At 45.2% G+C, this 23,659-nt stretch overlaps 1 protein-coding gene across 13 annotated transcripts in view; it reads left to right on the plus strand.

Annotated features, from left to right (window-relative positions):
- The window catches only part of SLC23A2 (solute carrier family 23 member 2), a 129,082-nt gene that overhangs the window by 99,378 nt on the left and 6,045 nt on the right, over positions 1 to 23,659 (plus strand). For all 13 annotated transcript variants that reach the window (XM_030551993.1, XM_030551995.1, XM_030551996.1 and 10 more), the window contains 8 exons: positions 465 to 646; positions 6,708 to 6,828; positions 7,588 to 7,744; positions 9,774 to 9,921; positions 10,565 to 10,670; positions 21,412 to 21,541; positions 21,706 to 21,843; positions 23,291 to 23,386. In XM_030551993.1, the coding sequence (XP_030407853.1) occupies positions 465 to 646; positions 6,708 to 6,828; positions 7,588 to 7,744; positions 9,774 to 9,921; positions 10,565 to 10,670; positions 21,412 to 21,541; positions 21,706 to 21,843; positions 23,291 to 23,386 (1,078 nt within the window). The remainder of the gene's footprint in view (positions 1 to 464; positions 647 to 6,707; positions 6,829 to 7,587; positions 7,745 to 9,773; positions 9,922 to 10,564; positions 10,671 to 21,411; positions 21,542 to 21,705; positions 21,844 to 23,290; positions 23,387 to 23,659) is intronic.

Raw genomic sequence — 23,659 nt, forward strand, 5'->3', positions numbered from 1 at the left:
TGCAGCCCAGAAGGCTGGCAGTCTCCTGAGACCACAACGCTGCTCTATGCCAGCTTCTAAGGAGCACTTGTGACCAATGCAGCATACACTCTGCCCCTAGGAGCTAAGAGCATCTCACCTCCGTGGCGCCACCATCCCTTGCCGGTTCGATCTGAGAGCTTAAAGGTTAGCTTGGAACCCAGGTCTCCTATATGACAGTGTGATGTGCTATCCACACAACTGCCAAACTGGCCCATTGGTCTGTTGGGTAATAGTTTTGTGGAGAAAAACATAAGTGTTATACGTAAGCAAGAAGTCACTTAAACTCCTAATTAGCTGTTGTATGACAAAAAACAGTTTGCTTAGGCCTGCTTTGTCACTGAATTCTTTAATTGCAGTTTATAACCCAGAGCCGAAAAGCATATTTAGTGTATCCATTTCAAACTTAATTGACCTGTATTTTTTCCCATTCTTTTTGTGCTCAGATCCAAGGGGCTATTATCATGTCCTCCCTAATAGAAGTAGTGATTGGCTTCCTTGGCCTTCCTGGAGCTCTCCTGAGATACATTGGACCTCTGACAATTACACCAACTGTGGCTCTGATTGGCCTGTCGGGTTTCCAGGCTGCAGGGGAGAGAGCAGGCAAACACTGGGGTATTGCTATGTTGTAAGTACCCTTGAATATAGTTAACTGGGCTGCATTATGAAGTAAGGATGCATACCGTTATCACTCCACAGTGGTTCTCCTGTTCATGTCAGGGAATGGTTTGCACAAAGACAAAAGATAGGACGTAGCTTTTAGTAGTAGTTAGTGTTTTGGTAGCTTTAGTAAAAGCAGCAAAGAATCCTGTGGCACCTTTTAGACAAACAGACGTTTTGGAGCATGAGCTTTCGTGGGTGAATACCCACTTCATCGGACGCATGTAGTGGAAATTTCTAGGGGCAGGTATATATATGCAAGCAAGAAGCAAGCTAGAGATAACGAGCTTAGTTCAGTCAGGGAGGATGAGGCCCTGTTCTAGCAGTTGAGGTGTGAAAACCAAGGTAGGAGAAACTGGTTTTGTAGTTGGCAAGCCATTCACAGTCTTTGTTTAATCCTGAGCTGTTGGTGTCAAATTTGCAGATGAACTGAAGCTCAGCAGTTTCTCTTTGAAGTCTGGTCCTGAAGTTTTTTTGCTGCAGGATGGCCACCTTAAGATCTGCTATTGTGTGGACAGGGAGGTTGACGTGTTCTCCTACAGGTTTTTGTATATTGCCATTCCTAATATCTGATTTGTGTCCATTTATCCTTTTCCGTAGAGACTGTCCAGTTTGGCCGATGTACATAGCAGAGGGGCATTGCTGGCATGTGATGGCGTATATTACATTGGTGGACGTGCAGGTGAATGAACCGGTGATGGTGTGGCTGATCTGGTTAGGTCCTGTGATGGTGTCGTTTGGTGTAGATATGTGGGCAGAGTTGGCATTGAGGTTTGTTGCATGAATTAGTTCCTGAGCTAGAGTTACTATGGCGTGGTGTGCAGTTACTGGTGAGAATATGTTTCAGGTTGGCAGGTTGCCTGTGGGCGAGGACTGGCCTGCCACCCAAGGCCTGTGAAAGTGTGGGATCATTGTCCAGGATGGGTTGTAGATCCCTGATGATGCATTGGAGGGGTTTTAGCTGGGGACTGTATGTGATGGCCAGTGGAGTCCTGTTGGTTTCTTTCTTGGGTTTGTCTTGCAGTAGGAGGCTTCTGGGAACACGTCTGGCTCTGTTGATCCGTTTCCTTATTTCCTCGTGCGAGTTTTGTAGTTTTGAGAATGCTTGGTGGAGAGTTTGTGGGTGTTGGTCTCTGTCTGAGGGGTTAGAGCAGATGTGGTTGTATCTCAGTGCTTGGCTGTAGACGATCGTGTGGTGTGCCCGGGATGGAAGCTGGAGGCATGAAGGTAGGCATAGCGGTCGGTAGGTTTTCCTTATAGGGTGGTGTTAATGTGACCATCACTTATTTGCACTGTTGTGTCTAGGAAGTGGACCTCCTGTGTAGATTGGTCCAGGCTGAGGCTGATGGTGGAGTGGAAGCTGTTGAAATCGTGGTGGAATTTTTCCAGAGTCTCCTTCCCATGGGTCCAGATGATGGAAAATGTCATCAATGTAGCGTAGGTAGAGAAGGAGCGTGAGTGGACGAGAGCTGAGGAAGCGTTGTTCCAGGTCGGCCATAAAAATATGGGCATATCATGGGGCCATGCGGGTGCCCATAGCGGTGCCACTGATCTGGATATATATATTGTCATCAAATTTGAAATAGTTGTGTGTGAGGATAAAAGCACAGAGCTCAGCCACCAATTGTGCTGTGGCATCATCAGGGATACTGTTCCTGACAGCTTGTATTACATCTGTGTATGGATGTTTGTGTAGAGAGCCTCTACATCCATGGTGGCTAGGATGGTGTTTTCTGGAAGGTCACCAATGCATTGTAGTTTTCTCAGGAAATCAGTGGTGTCACAGAGATAGCTGAGAGTGCTGGTGACATAGGGTCTGAGTAGAGAGTCCACATATTCAGACAGTCCTTCAGTGAGAGTGCCAATGCCTGAGATGAAGGGGCGTCCAGGATTTCCGGGTTTGTGGATCTTGGGTAGTAGATAGAATAACCCTGGTCGGAGCTCTAAGGGTATGTTGATTTGTTCCGGTGTTAGTGTAGGGAGTGTCCTGAGTATGTGGTGCAGTTTTAGTGTATTCCTCAGTGGGATCTGAGGGAAGTGACCTGTAGAATTTGGTATTGGAGAGTTGTCTGGGGGCCTCCTTTTGGTAGTCGGACCTGTTCATGATGACAACAACACCTCCTTTATCAGCCTCTTTGATTATAATGTCAGAGTGGTTTCTGAGGCTGTGGATGGCATTGCGTTCTGCACGACTTAGGTTATGAAGCAAGCGATATTGTTTTTCCACAGTTTCTGCCTGTGCATGTCGATGGAAGCATTCAATGTATAGGTCCAGACTGTCATTTCAACCCTCAGGAGGCGTCCATGTGGAGTTCTTCTTCTTGTGCTGGTGGTGGGAGGGTAACTGTGTATCAGTGCATTGTTCAGTGTGGTCCTGAAAGTATTCTTTGAGTTGGAGATGGCGAAAGTAGGCTTCCAGATCACCGCAGAACTGTATCATGTTGGTAGGGGGTGGCAGGGCAGAAAGAGAGTTCCCGAGATAGGACAGACTTTTCTTCTGGGCTGAGTGTGTGGTTGGATAGATTGACAATATTGCTGAGTGGGTTAGGGATACTGCGGTTGTGGCCCCATGTGGCAGGTAGGAGTTTAGACAGCTTGCAGTCCTTTTTCCTTTGTAGAGAGGTGAAGTGAGTAATGTAGATCTCCTGTCTTATTTTAGTGAAGTCTGTATGGAAGTTGGGTTATTAATGAATCTCCAAGTTGGAGAGCTCTTTTTTGATGTTCTCCTGTTTGCTGTATAGGATGCTGATCAGGTGGTTCCTCAGTTTCTTTGATAGAGTATGGAATAACATCTCACTGTGGGCTGTGTAGTATGTAGATAGCAGTGGATTTTTTACCTTTAGTCCATTTGGTATGATGTCCATCCATTTGCATTTGGAAAGGAAGATATCTGTCTGTATTTGTGCAAGTTTCTTCATGAAACTCTAGCTTGCTTCTCACTTTCATATGTATACCTGCCCCTGGAAATTTCCACTACATGCATCCGACGAAGTGGGTATTCACCCACGAAAGCTCATGCTCCAAAACGTCTCTTAGTCTATAAGGTGCCACAGGATTCTTTGCTGCTTTTACAGATCCAGACTAACACGGCTACCCCTCTGATACTTTAAAAACAATAAAACTCTTCATGCATGCTAATAAGTTTACCAGAAATACCTTTTCCCTCCTCCCCCCCAATCCAGCTAGGGCCCTGGCAAGTTGATCAGTCCTTCAGGCCACAAAGTGCTTTTGCTGTGGTTACAGGTTCATCACTGTTTTAGCTGAGAACAAGCACACCCATGAATAAGTCACTCTCCTGTATACAGCTTGGATCTTTGATCTTCAGATTCTGAGAATAGATAATCAGCGGACCATGATTCTCTCCTTGGGGTTTAACTTTAAAAAGTTGAGTCTGCAAAGTTTGAATGCAAAGTTTGCATTCACCTTCCCCCAGGCATTTCCTAGGAAACTCACTTGTTTGTTCCAGAAGTTCCTTCTTGCCTGGTACATTATTTAAAATAGTCCTTTGAAGTTCATCACACTTCCCAGGGCTTTCATTGGTCATGTCTCTCTCCCCCGCGCCTCCCTCCCCCAGAGAAGTTACATCCAATCCCACAAAAATACATAAACTTTGCGTTCAATACAATGACCTCCAAAGATGCTTAAACTTTATTCAATAATGTTTTTCAAGAATATTGCAGGAAAATTGCCTTGTCAAAGGATCTTAGGGCAAAATATTCTAATTTAGTTATAACACTTCTGTGTTTACTTAATGTCTTTCATCCAAGGATCGCAAAATACTATACAGAGACTGCCAGTAAGCCTCAATATTCCCCCCTGAAGCAGGCCTAATATTATACCCATTTAGTAGATCATCAGGTTGAGACGCAGAGGTTTATTTGTGTACGGTCCCAATGAGGCAGTGGCAGAGTTGGAATTACATTTCGAGTTCTGACTCCGACTTCTGTGCTTTAACCACTGAATTAGGAAGCTTGTAACATCTGCCATGTTTGGGTGATCCAGTTTTATTTAATACTATCTGAAACCAGTTGAACTCTGGTTTAGGGTGAGCTAGTTACATTTACAAAAGTAGTTCATCTTTCAGTAATGCCTTTTTTTGAAGAGTGCAAGATGTACCTCAAATGCAAGGAAAGGTACCTTTTATCATTCATACTTTTGCAAGTATGAATGACACTACTCCTGCACAGAACACTCTGTACCTGGAGTTTGAGAGCAAAGCCTGTTTTTCGTCTGGACTAAAGGTGATTTGGAACAGGAAAAGACAGAAAGAAAAAAGCTTAAAATCTTTGAATTGGGAGTGTAACCTAATCCTGGAATTTCAAAAAGGGTTTGTATTTAGGACAGTTTAACTCCAGTTTTTACGTAGTTTGCATTCTGATTTGACTCATTAGAGCTAGGCTGGCTCTCAAGATGAGGACTAGTATCTAGTTCAAGGTCAGCACAGAATACTGTAAGAGACTATAGAAGCATATGAGGTGACTACTTTGGGTAGGACCTGGAATAGGCCTTTATTCAGGTTGTTTGTTAGTAATTTTTAGGCATTAAGACTGTTCTCCGCTATTATGAGCTTGAGTAAAATATTAAATACCATGCTTTCTTGATCCTCTTCGAAGTATGAGCAGCAGTGACTTAAAATCTTACAACAGTGCTAAATTAATATTTTTTTAATCCTTCTAAGCTAGAAGTTTGCACTTGTGACCCAGAGGCAAGTCCAAAACTCAAATCAGATGCTTTGGCACAAGAGAAATGGTTGCTTAGTACTAGGGCTTATAGGCATTATTGTAGTACAAATAATAAACAGTGTTATTATTAACACTAAAGTTTGAATGGAACTTTGAATATTGGTCTGCCTGGCCTTCAGGCGGGGGTGGGGAGGGGGAGAGATCATGATTTTTGTTTTTTATTTGCCATCGTTAGTATCATATTCAACAAAACAGTGTGGGTGGTTTTAGCAGTTCGTGTTGCCCTACAACTCTGCATTACACAAGCTGCATCTTCGCCTGCTTTGTGCTGTCTCTAAATGGATATGCATTTCTTTCACTTTTGAACACTTTCTCCTTCTTTCTCTTGCTGGAGTCCCAGAAAACATGAATTGTTTTCAGAGAAAAAATGTGTTTCCTGTTAAAAATTTAGCAGTGGAATGGGAATTAGAGTATGGCTTCACCAGGACTTGCTTTCCATAAATCGATTGTGCAGCTTTTATGTTTTAACCTAAAGGATAAGTGAATTACACCCCTGTGCCAGAGAGCCAGCACAGGTTCTGTATATCACTTAAACCCTATTTTGAGAATGTAAGTGGTGTATAAGCCTTGAGCTGTCCTTCTGCATAGGGGTGAAATTTCACCCTCTGCTAATGTATAATTCGTTAATCTTTGACTGTTGCACTCCCATGTTGGAGGGTGAATACACCACAAAATTGGAACCTTTAAGAGCTGATGCCAGAACTGACTTTTTGGTAACTTTAATTGAGTAATGTTTGTAAAGTGCTTTGGCGATGATAAACTTTATGTATGTACCAAGTATTACGATCTCTCCATGTACTTGCCTCCAGCCTGTCTCTGACCTCCCCTTCTGCGTATTTAGCAGTGAGATTTCATAGTGTCCATGATCTCTTGTGCTTTCACACAGTCCTGGCTATGGATAGTGTCAGCACCCTAAAGACAGGAGTTATAGAGAACAATATATATCTCAGTCGCAGTAGCTTTCCCATCTCTGAAAATGCATCACTCAGTGGCCTAGATCTCTTAATCTCACTCCCTCTGTTCTGACCTATTTACTTCTAGCTGTATTATGACACTCTAAAGCATGTATACAGATTTTATAGTATTAGCTTTCTCATTACAATGGCTTCATACTTACAGTATTCATCTTCTCTTTGTAAAGATGTTTCATCTTGGTTAAGCACCAAAATGTGCTGTTATACCTTGGAAGTAGAATGTCCACAAGAGATGGCAATATTGTATTCGTAATAGGAAGGATTTTTAAAGTACTGATGCGAACGATTTATGACCCTTTTTTCTCTCCCTCAGGACTATTTTCCTAGTGTTATTGTTTTCTCAATATGCAAGGAATGTCAAATTCCCCTTACCAATTTACAAATCCAAAAAAGGATGGACAGCCTACAGGTTGCAGCTTTTCAAAATGTTTCCCGTAAGTAGTTCCACTTGTCTTTCACTTAGGAATAAAATTGCTTTTGTTTTTTCCATGCCACAGGTGATGGTGTAATAAAGTCTGAAGGGACTCTTTGTTTTCTCTGAACTGGTGAAGACTGTTTTTGATTTTTCTTCAACCAGTCCAGCAGATCACAAAAAATGATAATGGGGATAACAGCACAGATGCACTGTTAAGAAACGCCACAAAATTTCTCATTTGGTACAGGAAATGGTGACAAACCTTTAGTAGTATTAGTCCCCATTCTTTCAACTGGCTCCATGTGGGCTGTCCCCTGTGCCTGTGCAGAACCAGTTACAGGGTCCAGGGTGGGAAAAGAAGGAGGAAGGAGGGGTTCACATCTTAAATTTAGCTTTTCAAAGTGGGTGGTAAAGTTCACTGTCTTCAGGCTTTCTGTAATATGCACTTGAGTTTATGTGAAAAGCTTCCTTTTATGTTTTTGTTAAAACAGAAACTAGTGCAGTAATTCCTGAAGTACTCATTTTGGAGGCATTCCCTGTTTTAAGAAGGGGAAAAAGTCGACTTTAAAGCTTTTCTAGATGCAGTTTAATTAAAGGATAATCTATCCAACAAGTCCATTATAGGATTTATTTTTATGGTTTTAAGTGTGTCTGATATGTAGGTCATAGAGGTTTGCATGAACAATTCACTATTGCTGAATATTTCCTTGTTGATAATTGGATAAAATGTGTTCACTTTAAATACCTTTTTTTTTTTTTTCTTTCTCCTCATCCCCAGATTATTCTGGCTATCCTGGTGTCATGGTTGCTTTGCTTCATCTTTACTGTGACAGATGTCTTTCCACCTGACAGCACAAAGTATGGGTTCTATGCTCGCACTGACGCTAGACAAGGAGTGCTGTTGGTAGCACCATGGTTTAAGGTTCCTTATCCTTGTGAGTATGTTATAAAATGTGCATGTGCTGGGAATTAGAAGTATGCTCACAAGCATCCTTTCAGTGTTCCCTGCTAACATTATTGACCATGTCATACCATTGGCTTCTGATATGTTTAGACAATCAGAGGGATGGGATTTTAAACTGACCTATAGAAACCAAGGGTTTTAAACCTGGGTATGGCTTTCCCTTTATATACAACACCAGCACAAGCTGCAGGGCCTCATTCAGAGAGGTGCTGAGCACCCTCAGCTCACGTTTGCTGGACTAGGAGTTGAGGACCTTCAGTACCTCACAGGATATAACTAGATAACTATTGCTGTTTAATAACTTATATCTGTTTTTACGTGTTCTCCCACAAAAGAGTAACTTTTGACCAGTGGATACGGCAAAGCAACTACTGGGATTCCCAGGAAATGTTGGGTTTAATTTTCCTTAACACGCACTTGCTGATAGGTAGTAAAAGCTTGCTTCGCAAAAAACTTTCATACACTCCACTGCTAATAGTATTGTAAGATATAGGTGATGTGGCGGGTGCGTATAGCTCCTGTTAAGCTGCCGAAGTCAGTGAGAGCTATAGTGAGAACAAATGCATACACGTGTCTTGATTTTAAGCCACCTAAGAGCATCACTTAAATGTGCAGGTTTGGGGTTTTTTTGTTTTGTTTTCCAAACTGATCAGATTTCTTCTCATCCACTTCTGATAATTATGATGAAAATGTTCAAATTTGGGAGCCTGAAATTGGGCACTACAGTAGAAGTGGCTTGGCTTTCAGAAGGGCCAAACTCCCATTGTTTTCTGTGGGAGTCTGAACAAGTCTGAAAATTAGAACACTTCTGTTTATTGGCCTAAATAATAAAGATAAGTGTCAAACTTCAGGCATCAAATTTTAAACTGTTGGCTCATGTCTGCACTCTTACTCTATGTGCTGGGTGAATTTCCTGAGCACTTCACAATGTCCAGATGGATGTATTACAGCCTGGTAATTTTAACTGATTAAGTGCTGCAGTATATCTTTCTAATTTTGAAATGTGATAGTGGGTTGGAGAAACAGGATACTTGGGGCATAAGTGAATTTTACAGTTAAACCATTAGACATTTATTCTTTTGCCAGTGGATCTAAAGCTTAAAATTGGTATCAGGGGACTTATCATTACATTTTGCATTAACACAAATTTCAGTTTCACAAACTGATTTAATTGTGCCCCTTTGAGGTGAAAGGAGCAATACCAGAAATGCATAGAAATACTATCGCACAGAAATGAGGCACCTGCATTTTGGTTTTTCGTGTGCTTTAATTCATATTGAACGTTTTAAAGAAGTAGTTTCCGAAGTATGTTATGTAAAATGTGATGTGAAGCAAATGAAGATTTTTGAAGGGAGATGGGGGGCTGTGAGGAATTGGGTAGTGGTATTATTTTTCAAATTAAAGATGTATTAGACTTCTCTGGGTCATTCACTAATGTATGCATAACTTAAACTGCTTAATTGGAAGTGTGCCTCTGTCTTTAAAAAAGATGAAGCCATCAAGGCAGTGGTTATGAAAATAATGGCAAGATTTTTCTTCTATCTTAAAATCAGGGTTATTTTAGTGTTGTGAAGGTTTGGAGAGATGGGGTGTTGGCATTTGGATAATCACAACTGGTAGTTCTTGTCTTTTTTTTAAGATTGTTAGCCCTTGAAGACAGAGACCAAATGTGCAAACAAATCATAGTTATGTGATTAGCCCACACTGATCTGACTTTCAAACTGCAGCTCAGATCATTGAAATTTCTCATGAATGTAAGCAGTTTGTTTTTAAACGTGGCCAAGCCAGTTAAAATGGTTAGAGTCTCTAAAAACTGTAGTGGTTTACATTTAACCAAGTGTTTTGGCCTGTCATATCTAGTTGAATGAGAGAGTTTTCTTGAATGATCTTCATAGTCAATAGTCATGCAATCTGCAGTGGAACCAGTGGTTTTACATCTTAATAATGAAATTATTGTCTTCAGTAGAACAAAAGAGATTTCAGTTTTCTTCTCTTCACAGTTCAGTGGGGGTTGCCAACAATTTCAGCGGCTGGAGTAATAGGAATGCTTAGTGCAGTTGTTGCAAGCATTATAGAATCAATCGGAGATTACTATGCCTGTGCAAGGTTGTCTTGTGCTCCTCCTCCACCTATTCATGCAATAAATAGGTAAGTTACTTGGAAAAGAAATAAGTATAGTATTTTCTGCTGTCATGACTGCTTCGTACTCTGGCTGAGACAGAGTTTTGTTATCAGATGTTTTGGTATCACATTTTATACGGTGATCAAGTCTAGAACCCAGTGATCTGATATCTAAAACAACTATTTTGAATTGATATGTTTTTTAATGAAAATAATACTCAAAGCCCAATCCTGAACCTGTTGAACTCAATGGAAGTTAGACTTATGGCTTCAGTAAGGGCCGCATTCATGTATACCCTAATATTGTCTTTATCATATTGCTGGAATCATTAAAATATTTGGGCTTTAAATTCATTACAAGGAATCAATGTCTGCATCTTGTTAAATGCAGCTGAAATTAAATTTTAAGAGTGGAGAGTAATTCTAAACTTCGATTTTTCTACTTCATTGTATTTTCCTAAATTGTTTTATAAATGTAGATATCTGGAATGGGGCAACAAGACTCCACTGCAGTTAGTTAGATGTACCTAAGTGTTGAAATGTTCAGTGGGTCAGAACTTGGGGACAAAGGACCATGATAAACATCTACTTAGTGTGCAACCATTTAATACATTTTGAAGTGAGAATATTTTAATCTAAATTTTAACTCTTTTCCCTTCATGAATTACAGAGGGATTTTCATTGAGGGTCTTTCCTGTGTTTTGGATGGAGTATTTGGTACTGGTAATGGATCCACCTCGTCTAGCCCTAACATCGGAGTCTTGGGTATCACTAAGGTACATGTTCTATTCTGATCAGCTAGTAATCAATTCCCTGAGTATTGCTTAATCTTGTAGTACTCTGGCTCTCACCATTTATATTGTTTCATGACATAACCCTCTACGGGGAAGTGATGCTCTCTTGTATCTTGTTGTGCAAACCATCTGCCACACAATATTTTGAACTTCCTTAATCTGTCTACACTGGGCATTTTCTTGTCAAGTTGTCCATTATGAATAAGAGACATTAAAACCTTTTCTTCATTTTGTCAAAAGCAGTTGAAAAACCTGTTTCAGGAATGTGACATGAGATCAATTCAATCTTTGTGCAAACAAAGTTGATTTTACAGTTTTCAAATTGGTTGGGCTCTAAAGTAAATAGAAATCAATGCTCTGGTATGTATCCTTGCTGTGAGGTAATTTTATAACAATGTCTGAACATTTTACACACGAGTGTAATACAATGCAAACCTTGAGGCCTTGTCCACATCTGGGTTGGGAGGGAAAGGCTGTTCTGCTACTTGTTTAGCAGCACTGATGAAATCTCCTACTGTGCAACTGGGGGTTTGCCCTGGTGCTGTTGCATTGATGTAGCTACATCAGATGTTAAAAACCCCATTGTAGGTTTAAATTAAATAGACAGCTGGCGTTTGTCCTCAACTTCTTATTAGCTTTTAAAACACCTAAAATGCTTTGGATGCTATATTTCTATATGTATACTTTGAAAATGCCCTATGCTTTAGGCTTGTTCAGCAAAGTACGTCAGCATATGCCTAACTTTAAGTAGGTAAGTCATCTCATTAGTGGGCCCCCCCACTACAAAAAGGATGTGGACAAATTGGAGAGAGTCCAGTGGAGGGCAACGAAAATGATTAGGGGGCTGCAGCACATGACTTAGGAGAAGAGGCTGAGGGAACTGGGCTCATTTAGTCTGCAGAAGAGAAGAGTGAGGGGGGATTTGATGGCAGCCTTCAACTACCTGAATGGGGTTCCAAAGAGGATGGAGCTCAGCTGTTCTCAGTGGTGAGAGGTGGCAGAACAAGGAGCAATGGTCTCAAGTTGCAGTAGGGGAGGTCTAGGTTGCATATTAGGAAAAACTATTTCACTAGGAGGGTGGTGAAGCACTGGAATTGGGTTACTTAGGGAGGTGATGAATTCTCCATCCTTAGAGGTTTTTAAGGGCCCGCTTGATAAAGCTCTGGCTGGGATGATTTAGTGTTGGACCTGCTTTGAGCAGGGGGTTGGACTAGATGGCTTTCTGAGGTCTCTTCCAACCCTAATCTTCTATGATTAGAATTAATGAGGACTGTTCACATGCTTAAGTAGGCACATGCTTTAGTAATTTCCTGATTTGGGACCTTAGCATACACACTGATTTGTTCAACTTCCCTTATTAATATTGTTAAGATACTAAATCAGTAAGAGTAACCATTTGTTATGAATGTGCATATTTTTGTCAAATATTTGGCATAAGTGATTGTGGTGTTTGAACTCAGAAATCAGATCCAGCTTCTTCTAGCAAATGAAAATAGATGTACATAGCATATACTGGATCTTTGATGACAGATCACAATATATATTTCATTTACAACAATTATATTAAATCTTCTTAGTTAAATTCAACATCTGATTTTCAAACTCTTTTTGGGCAGTACAGAGGGATGGCATCATTTTCTTAAATACACATACCATTCTGGAGCATCTCTATCCATTTTTTTCCTGCACTAAAACAAGTGTATTTGCTGTAGCTGAGAATAGAAATTCTAACAGCGCCATCTGCTGACTGTATCTCTCTTCTTCTTATTGAAGGAAATTCCATAGGAAAAAATTAGTGTAAATATTTATAAAAAGATATTTAATTATAAAGGGTTTATTTTGACCAAATCATCTGCATTTCTACTGCCTAATTCTCATGGGAGTTATCGTAAGGCAAGGTTCCAAAGAGGCGTGTAAACTTTGTATGGGGTTAAAAACCTAATTGTGGGCAGGTCTACACTCTGGGGGTGCATAAGGGGAGAGAGCAAGCAAGGGCATGCCCCTCAATAATTGCCCCGGGGTGGGGGCACACAATGTGCTCGTCTGAAAGTGGTCAGTTGTTTTTATTCTTGCACATACCCATCTACACTAGCACAGGTGATTTGGCACTCTATGAACTAAAATTGCATAGGGTTCTTTGAGCCTATACCAGTGAAAAATCTGTGAGTGTAAAATATATCCCAGTGCAGAGTGCAGCATGAAGCTCATGCACAGTTTAAGGTCCAATTTTGAGAGCTTAAGTGGCACTTGGATAGGGCATAGGCCTTATGCTAGACCCCTGCTCAGGTGACTTTTACTCTGTGAGAAGAGAATCAAGTGGTGTATCTGACTACAGGGCAAAAGCTTCAGGCATCTTGCACTGCAGACATTCATGATGAAAAGGATATTAAATGTCAATAAGATACTAAGTGTCAGGGGGTAGCCCTGTTAGTCTGGATCTGTAAAAAGTGACAGAGTCCTGGGGCACCTTATAAGCTAACAGATGTATTGGAGCATAAGCTTTCGTGGGTGAATACCCGCTTTGTTGAATGCATGTAGTGGAAATCTCCAGAGGCAGGTATAAATAGACTGATTCTTGCCTGCATATTTATACCTGCCTCTTGGAGGTTTCCACTATGTGCATCCAACGAAGCGGGTATTCACCCACGAAAGTTTAATGCTCCAATACGTCTATTAGTCTATAAGGTGCCACAGGACTCTGTCACTTAATAAGATACTAATTTGCTGTACGTGGTTCCACTGGTTTTGAAATAAAACCCTTTTTTGTTCAGCTTGTGTCTAAGTGTCTGGGAACGTGTACTCAGATCTAATTCAGTTCTGAATAAGATGTTTTCAGTAACACACTACTCACGGTGGGATTCAAATCCCAGTTGAGACTTCATTTGTATAATGCCTAAAGGTTGAATATTTGCATGTCAATTTCCTTTTTACTGGCTGTGGGTGTGGTGGTGATTCAATTCTTCTGCAGTTTTCATGCTCTATCATAAAGTATTCAGTAATAAGAAAGGGATAGCAAGTCAGAGGCAAATTAATACTAGACAAATAAGGAAATATTTTTAATCAAGATATTTTGCAGAGTTGTTTGCATTGCCAATCCACTAAATAACTAATGTTGACCAGCCTGGCTTCTCTTTGCAGTTGGTCTCTTTCCACATAGCAGGTAACATTGAGAATGATTAAGCAATGAAGAACATTGTGAAATAGTCTCCTTTCCCCACAAAGGCATAATGTGTTTCTTTTTTAAATTCAAATGATACATAATTGCAGCATGAGCTGCCCCTGCTTGTGTCTGACCCTGTTAGCACCCAAGCACTTTGAGGAACTAATTGTTGCTTATACTGAGTGTCCCTTTTTGGGTGAAACACCCTGTTCTTCTTCGAGTGATTGCTCATATGCACTCCAGTTAGGCGTGTACGCGCCGCGTGCACGTTCGTCGGAGAAACTTTTACCCTAGCAACCCAGGCGGGTCGGCTGGGCGCCCCCTGGAGTGGCGCTGCTATGGCGCCCCATATATATCCCAGCCGACCCGGCCACCCTTCAGTTCCTTCTTACCGCCCGTGTCGGTCGTTGGAACTGTGGAGCGCGGCTTCGCTGACCTCCACACTCCCTAGCAGCTCGTTTTGCTACCGTTGTATATAGTAGTTATAGTTGTTATTGTACATATATAGATATATAGTTCTTAGTTAGTAAGTTATATAGTGTGTTAGTTTAGTTAGTAGTGGTAGCGAGGGGATCGGGGTACACCCCCCCCCCCGCACCGGGAGCCAGAGCCCATGCCCAGCTCATCGGGCTTCAAGCAGTGCTCGGCTTGTCACAAGCCCATGCCCGTGGGAGACCCCCACGACTCCTGCTTGAAGTGCCTAGGGGAGTCGCACTTATCAGCCAAGTGCGCGATCTGTAAGTCTTTCAAGCTGAGGACCAAGAAGGAGCGGGACATTAGACTGCGACAGCTCCTCATGGAAGCGGCCCTGACACCCTTGCCCTCGGCACCGAGCGCAAGTCAGCCGGTGAGCAAGAGCACTGCCACACCAAGTGCCACCACCAAGAAGCCGGCACCGAAACCGGCCCAGAGCCGCTCCCTCTCCCCGAGGCCAAAGGCTGCAAAGGCACAGATTATCTCGCCTTCAGCCATCCCGCAGTCAGACCCTGCGCAGAAGGTGGATCACCCGGCACCGATACCGGCCGCGGCACCACCGAAGACGGTACCGTTGACTCCGACCCCGCGCGGGCCGTCGAGTCCGGCACCTGGCAGCTCCCCGGTACACACCGTGGTGGAGCTCGCCTCTCCCTCTACACCGGAAACATTCGCAGTGGCAAGGGAGCTAATTGCGATCACCGAGGCACCGATGCCCTTACCCCGGTTCTCTGCTCTGTGGGCAAACCGACCCTGACCAGACCAGCTTCGGTCAGTGTAACAGGCCGGCACCGCTCCAGATCACGGTCCCGTGGACGCTGCACATCAAGGCGCCACTCAGGCTCAAGGCATCGATCACGATCCTGGCACCAATCGCCTCGGCACCGCTCAGACTCCCGGCACCGGTCGAGCTCCCGGCACCGATCACCCCGGTACCGCTCACGCTCTCGGCACCGGTCGGGCTCCCGGCGCTGGTCTGCTTCCCGAGGGTCAACGCGGTACTCCCGACACCGCTCCAGCTCTCGGCACCGAGGTGGGCGCCGCACATCCAGGAGCAGATCTAGGCAACGGCGCTCGCGATCCCGGTCGACCTCCCGGCACCGAGCCAGTCGCAGGTCCCGGTCTTGATCCCAGCACCGATGCCAGCACCGGTCACTGTTGTCCAGAGGTGTGAGGTCGGTCGGTACCGCGTCACCGACTTTTGCAGCACCACCGTGGCCCTCAAGGGGCACGTCGGCATCCTCCCACGCGGGCAGTTACTATGGGGACCAGGACCCTGAGGCACCACTGGGGATGTTCCAAGACCCCCGACCACAGGACTCGGGTGCCCAACAGTGGGGTTTTTGGACACCCTGGGCTTACCATCAGGCCCAGGGCGCCCCCGTGCCTCAGATACATCCCACCACCTCAGAGCATCGGGTACCAGAGGCCACTGTTTCCCGCCCCCCGGTGGTTGAGTCGGACAGACAGTCGCCCACGCACTCCCCGGGACAACAGGAGCAGGAACCGGGTCAAGAGCAAGAGGCCGTACAGGAGACCCTTATCCCCGGGGTATCCTCCTCCTCTTCCTCACCAGATGAGGCAGCGGCCGGGTCGTCGGCATCGGGGCCTCCACCGATAGACCTCAAGGCCCACCAGGACCTCCTCCATCGAGTGGCTCTTAATATCAACCTCCCGGTCGAGGAGGTCGCAGAGGTGGAGGACCCGGTAGTGAGCATCCTCTCGGCCGATGCTCCTACCCGGGTAGCCCTCCCGTTCATAAGGACCATTCAGTCCACTGCCGAGAACCTATGGCAATCGCCAGCCTCCATCCCGCCGACAGCTAAAGGGGTGGAGAGGAAGTACATGGTACCCTCTCGGGGGTACGAGTACCTATATGTTCACTCTCCTCCCTAGTGGCCCAGTCGGTTAATGACAGGGAACGGCATGGCCAGCAGGCACCGGCCCCCAAGTCCAAGGAGGCAAAACGGATGGACCTCATGGGTCGCAAGGTATACTCGGCGGGGGCTTTGCAACTCCGGGTGGCCAACCAGCAGGCCCTACTGGGACGCTATAACCACAACATCTGGACGGAGGTGGGAAAGTTCGCCGAACTGCTTCCCCAGGACTCACGCCCAGAATTTAACGCGTTCCTGGAGGAGGGTAAAAAGGTGGCCAGGACCTCCCTCCAGGCCTCCCTCGACGCAGCTGACTTGGCAGCCAGAACCCTGGCGTCCGGGATAACCATGAGGCGCATCTCATGGCTTCAAGCCTCCACACTACCCCCAGAACTGCAGTATACAATCCAGGACCTACCCTTTGACAGGAAAGGGTTGTTCTCGGAGAAAACGGACTCCAAATTACAAAATTTAAAGGACAACCAAGTCATCATTCGCTCGCTGGGGATGCATACCCCTTCCACCCAGCGTAGACCCTTCAGGCCCCAAACACGGCGCCCATACTTCCCACCCCGTCAGAGGCAGGACCTCAATAGACGGCGTGGCCGGGGGGGACGCAAACGCCAACCCAACTCCCAGGGAGGCCAGAACCAAGGGCCTTCCAAACCACAGCCGGGCCCCAAGTCTGGCTTTTGAAGGTGCGCCCAGGGACGACTTACCAGTCTCAACACAGGATCCTTCCCCTACCTTCTCCAACCGCCTCTCCCACTTCCTCCCGGCGTGGTCCCGATTAAGGTCAGACCATTGGGTGCTACGCACAGTGAAGCAGGGTTACCATCTGCAATTTGCTTCCTCTCCCCCTTCCCGCCCCCCTTCCCGGTCCCTCTTCAGGGACCCCTCTCACGAGCAAACCCTCCTGCAGGAGGTTCGTTCCCTCCTGGCGGCGGGGGCTATAGAGGAAGTACCTCTAGCCGAGAGAGGCAAGGGATTCTACTCCCGATATTTTCTGATTCCAAAATCCAAGGGAGGTCTCAGGCCCATCCTAGACCTAAGGGGCCTCAACAAATGGATGCTCAAGTTGAAGTTCCGCATGATCTCCCTGGGAACCATTATCCCATCCCTGGATCCTGGAGACTGGTACGCCGCCCTCGACATGAAGGACGCGTACTTCCATATCGCCATCTTTCCACCACACAGGAAGTACCTCCGCTTCACGGTCAGACACCAGCACTTCCAGTTCGCAGTTCTGCCCTTCGGCCTCTCGACAGCCCCGAGGGTGTTCACCAAGTGCATGGCCGTCGTGGCTGCCCACCTCCGTCGGCGAAAAATCCACATCTTCCCATACCTCGACGACTGGCTCCTGAAAGGTTCCTCCCAGTCTCAGGTGCGACAGGATGTCGAGGCCATTACGGACCTCTTTTTCACAGCTGGGCCTGCTTATCAATGCCAAGAAGTCCAGCCTGATACCCACACAGAGGTTGGACTTCATAGGCGTGACCCTGGACTCAGTTCAAGCCAGGGCCTTCTTACCTCAACCTCGCTTCCAGGCGATCGGGGTGATCATCCGGAGCTTGCAAGCCTCCCCACTCACCTCGGCTCGAACCTGCCTCACACTGCTCGGCCATATGGCCGCTTGCACTTACGTGACAAAGCATGTCAAACTCAGAATGAGGCCCCTCCAAACGTGGCTTCACTCAGTATTCCGACCGAGCAGGGACCAACCAGATGTATTAGTGACGATCCCCCCCGACTCTCTCCGCTCCCTCGACTGGTGGCTAACCCCATCTCTAGTATGTGCGGGCATGCCGTTCCATTCAAAGCAACCATCGGTAACTCTAGCAACCGATGCGTCATCCCTGGGGTGGGGAGCCCACTTAGGGGACCTGCGCACCCAGGGCCTCTGGTCGCCCCAGGAGCTGTCACTCCATATAAATGTCCGGGAGCTAAGGGCAGTCCGCCTCGCCTGCCAGGCGTTTCAAAGACACCTACAAGGCCACTGTGTTTCCGTACTCAAGGACAACAAAACGGCCATGTATTATATCAACAAGCAGGGGGGGACCCGTTCGTCTCCCCTATGTCAGGAGGCCATTCGACTCTGGGACTTCTGTATAGCCCAGTCGATAGACCTGGTGGCATCCTTCCTCCCAGGGGTCAAGAACACGCTGGCGGACAGCCTCAGCAGATATTTCCTCTGCCACGAATGGTCGATCAGACCGGATATCATCCATTCCATCTTCCAGAGGTGGGGATTTCCCCGCATAGACCTCTTCGCAGCCAGGTCCAACAGGAAGTGCCAGGAGTTTTGCTCCTTCCAAGGTCTCTCTCCGGGGTCAATCTCGGACGCATTTCTCCTGCCGTGGACCCACCACCTCCTGTATGCCTTCCCTCCGTTCCCTCTGGTGCACAAGGTCCTGTTGAAGCTGCGCAGGGACAAAGCGCATCTGATCTTGATCGCACCTGCGTGGCCCAGACAGCACTGGTTCACCACCTTGCTGAACCTATCTGTGGACCACCCAATTCCCCTTCCTCTCCACCCAGACCTGATTACCCAGGATCACGGCGCGCTTCGTCACCCGGACCTACGAGCGCTACACCTCACGGCGTGGCTCCTGCATGGCTAAGCACAGTGGAGCTCAGTTGCTCCGCACCGGTCCAGCATATACTTCTTAACAGCAGGAAGCCCTCCACTCACTCAACGTACAGGGCCAGGTGGAAGCATTTCTCTTGCTGGTGCGCTTCTCAAGGGGTGAACCCTACACAGACTCCAATGTCCACGGTCCTGGACTACCTCTGGTACCTTAAGCAGCAGGGCCTGGCAACTGCCTCCTTAAAGGTACACTTTGTGGCCATATCCGCCTTCCGGCTAGGGGAAGGGGGTCGCTCCGTATTCTCCCATCCTTTAGTCTCCAGATTTCTTAAAGGCCTGGAACGTCTATACCCCACAGTATGCCGCCCTGCCCCTACCGGGACCTTAACTTGGTCCTGAACAGACTCACGCTCCCACCATTTGAGCCACTGGCAACTTGCTCGCTCACGTACCTGTCATGGAAGACGGCATTCCTGGTGGCCATTACATCGGTCAGGCGGGTCTCCGAGCTGAGAGCTCTCACAGTGGACCCGCCCTACACCGTTTTCCATAAAGACAAGATACACCTGCGGCCCCACCCGGCGTTCCTCCCTAAGGTGGTTTCCACCTTCCACACCAGCCAGGACATCTTCCTCCCCATCTTCTTCCCGAGACCACACGCTTCTCAGCGGGAGCAACAGCTACACTCCTTAGATGTTTGGAGAGCGCTGGCTTTCTACATCGAGAGAACAAAGCCATTTCGGAAGTCCCCTGAGCTGTTTGTGGCGATCGCGGAGCGAATGAGAGGGCAGCCTATATCCTCGCAGAGGATTTCCTCCCGGGTAACTGCATGCATTCGCGCATGCTACGACTTAGCTCGTGTCCCCTCTGGCCACCTCACGGCACATTCCACGAGGGCTCAGGCGACGTCGTCGGCCTTCCTTGCGCACGTGCCTATGCAGGAGATATGCCGTGCAGCGACCTGGTCGTCGGTCCACACATTCGCCGCGCACTATGCGCTGGTCAGACAATCAAGAGAGGATGCGGCCTTCGGCGTAGCAGTCTTAAATACCGCCACATCGCGCTCCGACCCCACCGCCTAGGTAAGGCTTGGGAATCACCTAACTGGAATGCATATGAGCAATCACTCGAAGAAGAAAAGACGGTTACTTACCTTTGTAACTGTTGTTCTTCGAGATGTGTTGCTCATATCCATTCCAAACCCACCCTCCTTCCCCACTGTCGGAGTAGCCGGCAAGAAGGAACTGAAGGGTGACCGGGTCGGCTGGGATATATATGGGGCGCCATGGCAGCACCACTCCAGGGGGCGCCCAGCCGACCCACCTGGGTTGCTAGGGTAAAAGTTTCTCCGATGAACGTGCACGCGGCACGTACACACCTAACTGGAATGGATATGAGCAACACATCTCGAAGAACAACAGTTACAAAGGTAAGTAACCGTCTTTTATACCAGTTGGCTCAGTTAAGGGCTCAAGCATTGGAAACAGCCACACATAATAGTGATTTTTATTACTTATGGTCTGTATGAAGCTTAACATTGCTGAATTGAAAACCTCTAAAAGGTTATGCTGGGAACAAATTTTCAAACCTCCCGGAATTGGGTTCTATGCATACAGATATGTATGTATGTATGTATGTATGTACACGAGGTCTCTCCCTAGTTCAAAACACATTATACTTGTGCATAAACGTACACTACAACATAAAATGTAAGAGTAATACTACACTATAGGTTGCACAATTAAAATATAAAAACATTATGAAAATGAAAATACTAAAGTTCCTGCAATATTAGCTGAGCCAAATTCTGCAGCTGCTTGAGAGAGAGAACTTAAAATCAGTTCGTGATCTCAGGCGGGGAAATTACACCTGACTGAAGTGAATGGAGGAGAGGCAAAATTTCACACAGTTGCTGTTACCTGGCGATATGTTTTTCTGCAAGGCTGTGTTAATGTGGTGCCAAGGCAAATGTTTACATTTTGGTCCCATTTGTTGTTATCTTGGGGCATCCATGTACAATTTGTGTTACATAGTTGATTTTAATTTTTGTAGATGGGACCAAACTACATCAAGGAAACTATGTTGGGCAAGGTTAATGGTTCTGTAGTTTCAAAACAGCTTACAGTCTAAATAAGCAAAACCAAACCATATTATGTCACAGTTGAAGTACAACCATGTTCCAGCTATGAAACTTGAGACATTTGTAATACTGTGCAGCCAGTATTTTAAGGAAGGCGGGGGAGGGGGGAGTATCTAAATGGAAAATTGAAGCAACTGGTCCTAAAATTGAGATCTCTGCAGTTTTTGCTCCTCTGATGATCTCCAGTTCCTGTAGGGTGTAGGTTTGGGGTGGGGAGTGTGCTTTGTGTTTCATTGGAGAATTGAGTCTCCCTTATGTATATCGTCTCAGCCAGACTAGCTGTTGTTGTGCAAGGTTACTTTGCTTTGTGATGTCATGAAGGACTACAGGAGATTGCTGGTCTCTGTTTGGAGAGAATTTCAAAAGGGATTAGACAATAAAATATAGACTTTTTTCTAGTATTAAAAAGTAAGACATTAAAGTTGGTGTAAATGTGCATTTTTCGGAAGTATTCTGATTTATTCCTCTCCCGTTGTGCTTTCTAGGTTGGAAGTCGTAGGGTTATTCAGTATGGTGCAGCCTTCATGCTCTTACTTGGAATGGTTGGGAAGTTCAGTGCGCTGTTTGCATCCCTGCCTGACCCAGTGCTTGGAGCCCTCTTCTGCACTCTCTTTGGTAAGTGTCTATTTCTCTGCTTCTCTTCATATGCTAGTTGATTGTTTGACAGCCTTTAACCTCAGTGGTGTGTATCTGTGGATGTTAGCTAACCTTTGAACAAAATAATTGAACAAAAAGGAGAGAGAGTCTAAAAGTTCTCACTCTTGATTTGTTTTGTTTAGGAATGATTACAGCTGTGGGTCTGTCCAACCTCCAGTTCATAGATTTAAACTCTTCACGTAACCTCTTTGTACTTGGATTTTCCATCTTCTTTGGACTTGTCCTTCCAAGTTATCTCAAACAAAACCCACTAGTTACAGGTACGAACTTCTGATTCATTCATGTGAAAATGCTGTACCAAGTGAAATAATGGGCTAGTAATAAATACTTCATTTAAAAAAAAAGACATCAGGGCCTTTCCTACAGTAGGAGCACCTTGCTAGTATAGGTATATTCAAGTGTAATGTACCAATAATGCAATCCTAGTGTGGAAGCAGCTTATCGGAGCAAAATTGCACATTTCCTGGCATAGCTTATTCCATGTGCAGATTTGCCAGAATAATTAGGGCTTTTGCTGGCACAGATATGTTGGCCAGGGATCACATCCCTGACTATCACAGTTATGCTAACAAAAGTCTGTAGTGTAGGCCTGGACTTAGAGCCATAAGTAAAGGAGCAGATATGTTCCCAGGCCAGAAAGCTGATGAGATGGTGAGACCCAAGAAGATTTTTCTAGATGGTATGGAGATGACATTCTCACCTTACCTTCTGTGGGTGACGTTGAAGAGGGACGCAGGGTCTGGAGAGGACCCATTGCTAGATGGGTGGAAGAAGAGTTGAGAAAAGTGTGCATTTAAAAAGCTAGAGCTAATCTATAAAAGGTTTTAAATCACTGGGGAAAACATTGAACTAGATCTTGAAATGTGGGTATTAGTGTTAACCTTTGACAAGACTGATGTTTTTGTCACTTGCAGATGTATTTTAGTGACAGAGCCCCTCAAAATTCAGTTTATTTCAGACTTTTTAATGACTGATTTCTTAACTAACCTGGGGAGAAGCTGTTTTGATTTCTTTCACCACTGGGATTGGTGCAGATATGTAATATCTTGAAGATATGTAATATCCTGAACCAGAACTAATTTTTTTGCTGAAAGATACAAGTCTAAACTAAATTTTAATCATGCTGCTTCAAAAGCAGATTGAGAGGCTAATCTAGTTGTTCATTTTGGCTGAGATTTATTTCAACAAAGCAAGGGAGAGCTAAATTCCAAGCAATTATAGAGTAATCCTTAATGAAGAACCTTGTAAACTACTTGCCATTCCAAGGAATGATAGTTAATAGTTGGGCTGTTTTGTCAACATAATTTTGAAATTTGAAAAAATCTCGTATTTTTTATCTAGTGGTTTTTTCATTGCATTAGCAGAAGTGTCTCCCATAGATTTATTAAAGAAAACGGTGTTCTAAGCAATCTGAAATGAATGCCTTTAGGGTTAGTTTCCTCACTGGTTTAAATCCAGAACTGTAGACTCTAAAATGAGTAGGTAAGGCACATACTTCTCTCAGTCCTACATACTAGAATAGATTAGTGGCAGATGCTCCTGTAAACTGTTTCTGAGGACCTAATCCTCTGCTCTTTGCTTACTCAAGCAAAGCTCCCCTTGAGCTCACTGGGATTTTTGCCTGGCTAAATACATAAGATCAGGCCCCCAAATAGGGTGTTCACATGTAAAAACTGCAAATCCTGACCTAATTCTTTCTTTTTCTAGGAATAGCAGGCATCGATCAAGTGTTAAATGTTCTGCTCACTACAGCTATGTTTGTTGGCGGGTGCGTGGCGTTTATTTTGGATAACACCATTCCAGGTCAGTTTTGTGGTGATGTTGTATTTGAAATTTAAATGGCTTCACCTGCCTTTCTGAATGAGTATTCTCACTGTTAACTGTGGAGGCGGCATGGCTTGGAGATTAGAACACAGAACTGGGATGCTGGAGACCAGAGCTTAATTCTTGGCTTGAATTCACTGACTTGCTGTGGTCCCTTAGGCAAATCTCTCTGCCAAAAGGGCAACATAAGTTAAAAGATGTACTGATGATTACGAAATGAAACCAGGGGAAAAAACACTGTTGAAGCCACTT

The sequence above is a fragment of the Gopherus evgoodei genome, chromosome 2 (genome assembly GCF_007399415.2).
Source record: "Gopherus evgoodei ecotype Sinaloan lineage chromosome 2, rGopEvg1_v1.p, whole genome shotgun sequence".
NCBI lineage: Eukaryota > Metazoa > Chordata > Testudines > Testudinidae > Gopherus > Gopherus evgoodei.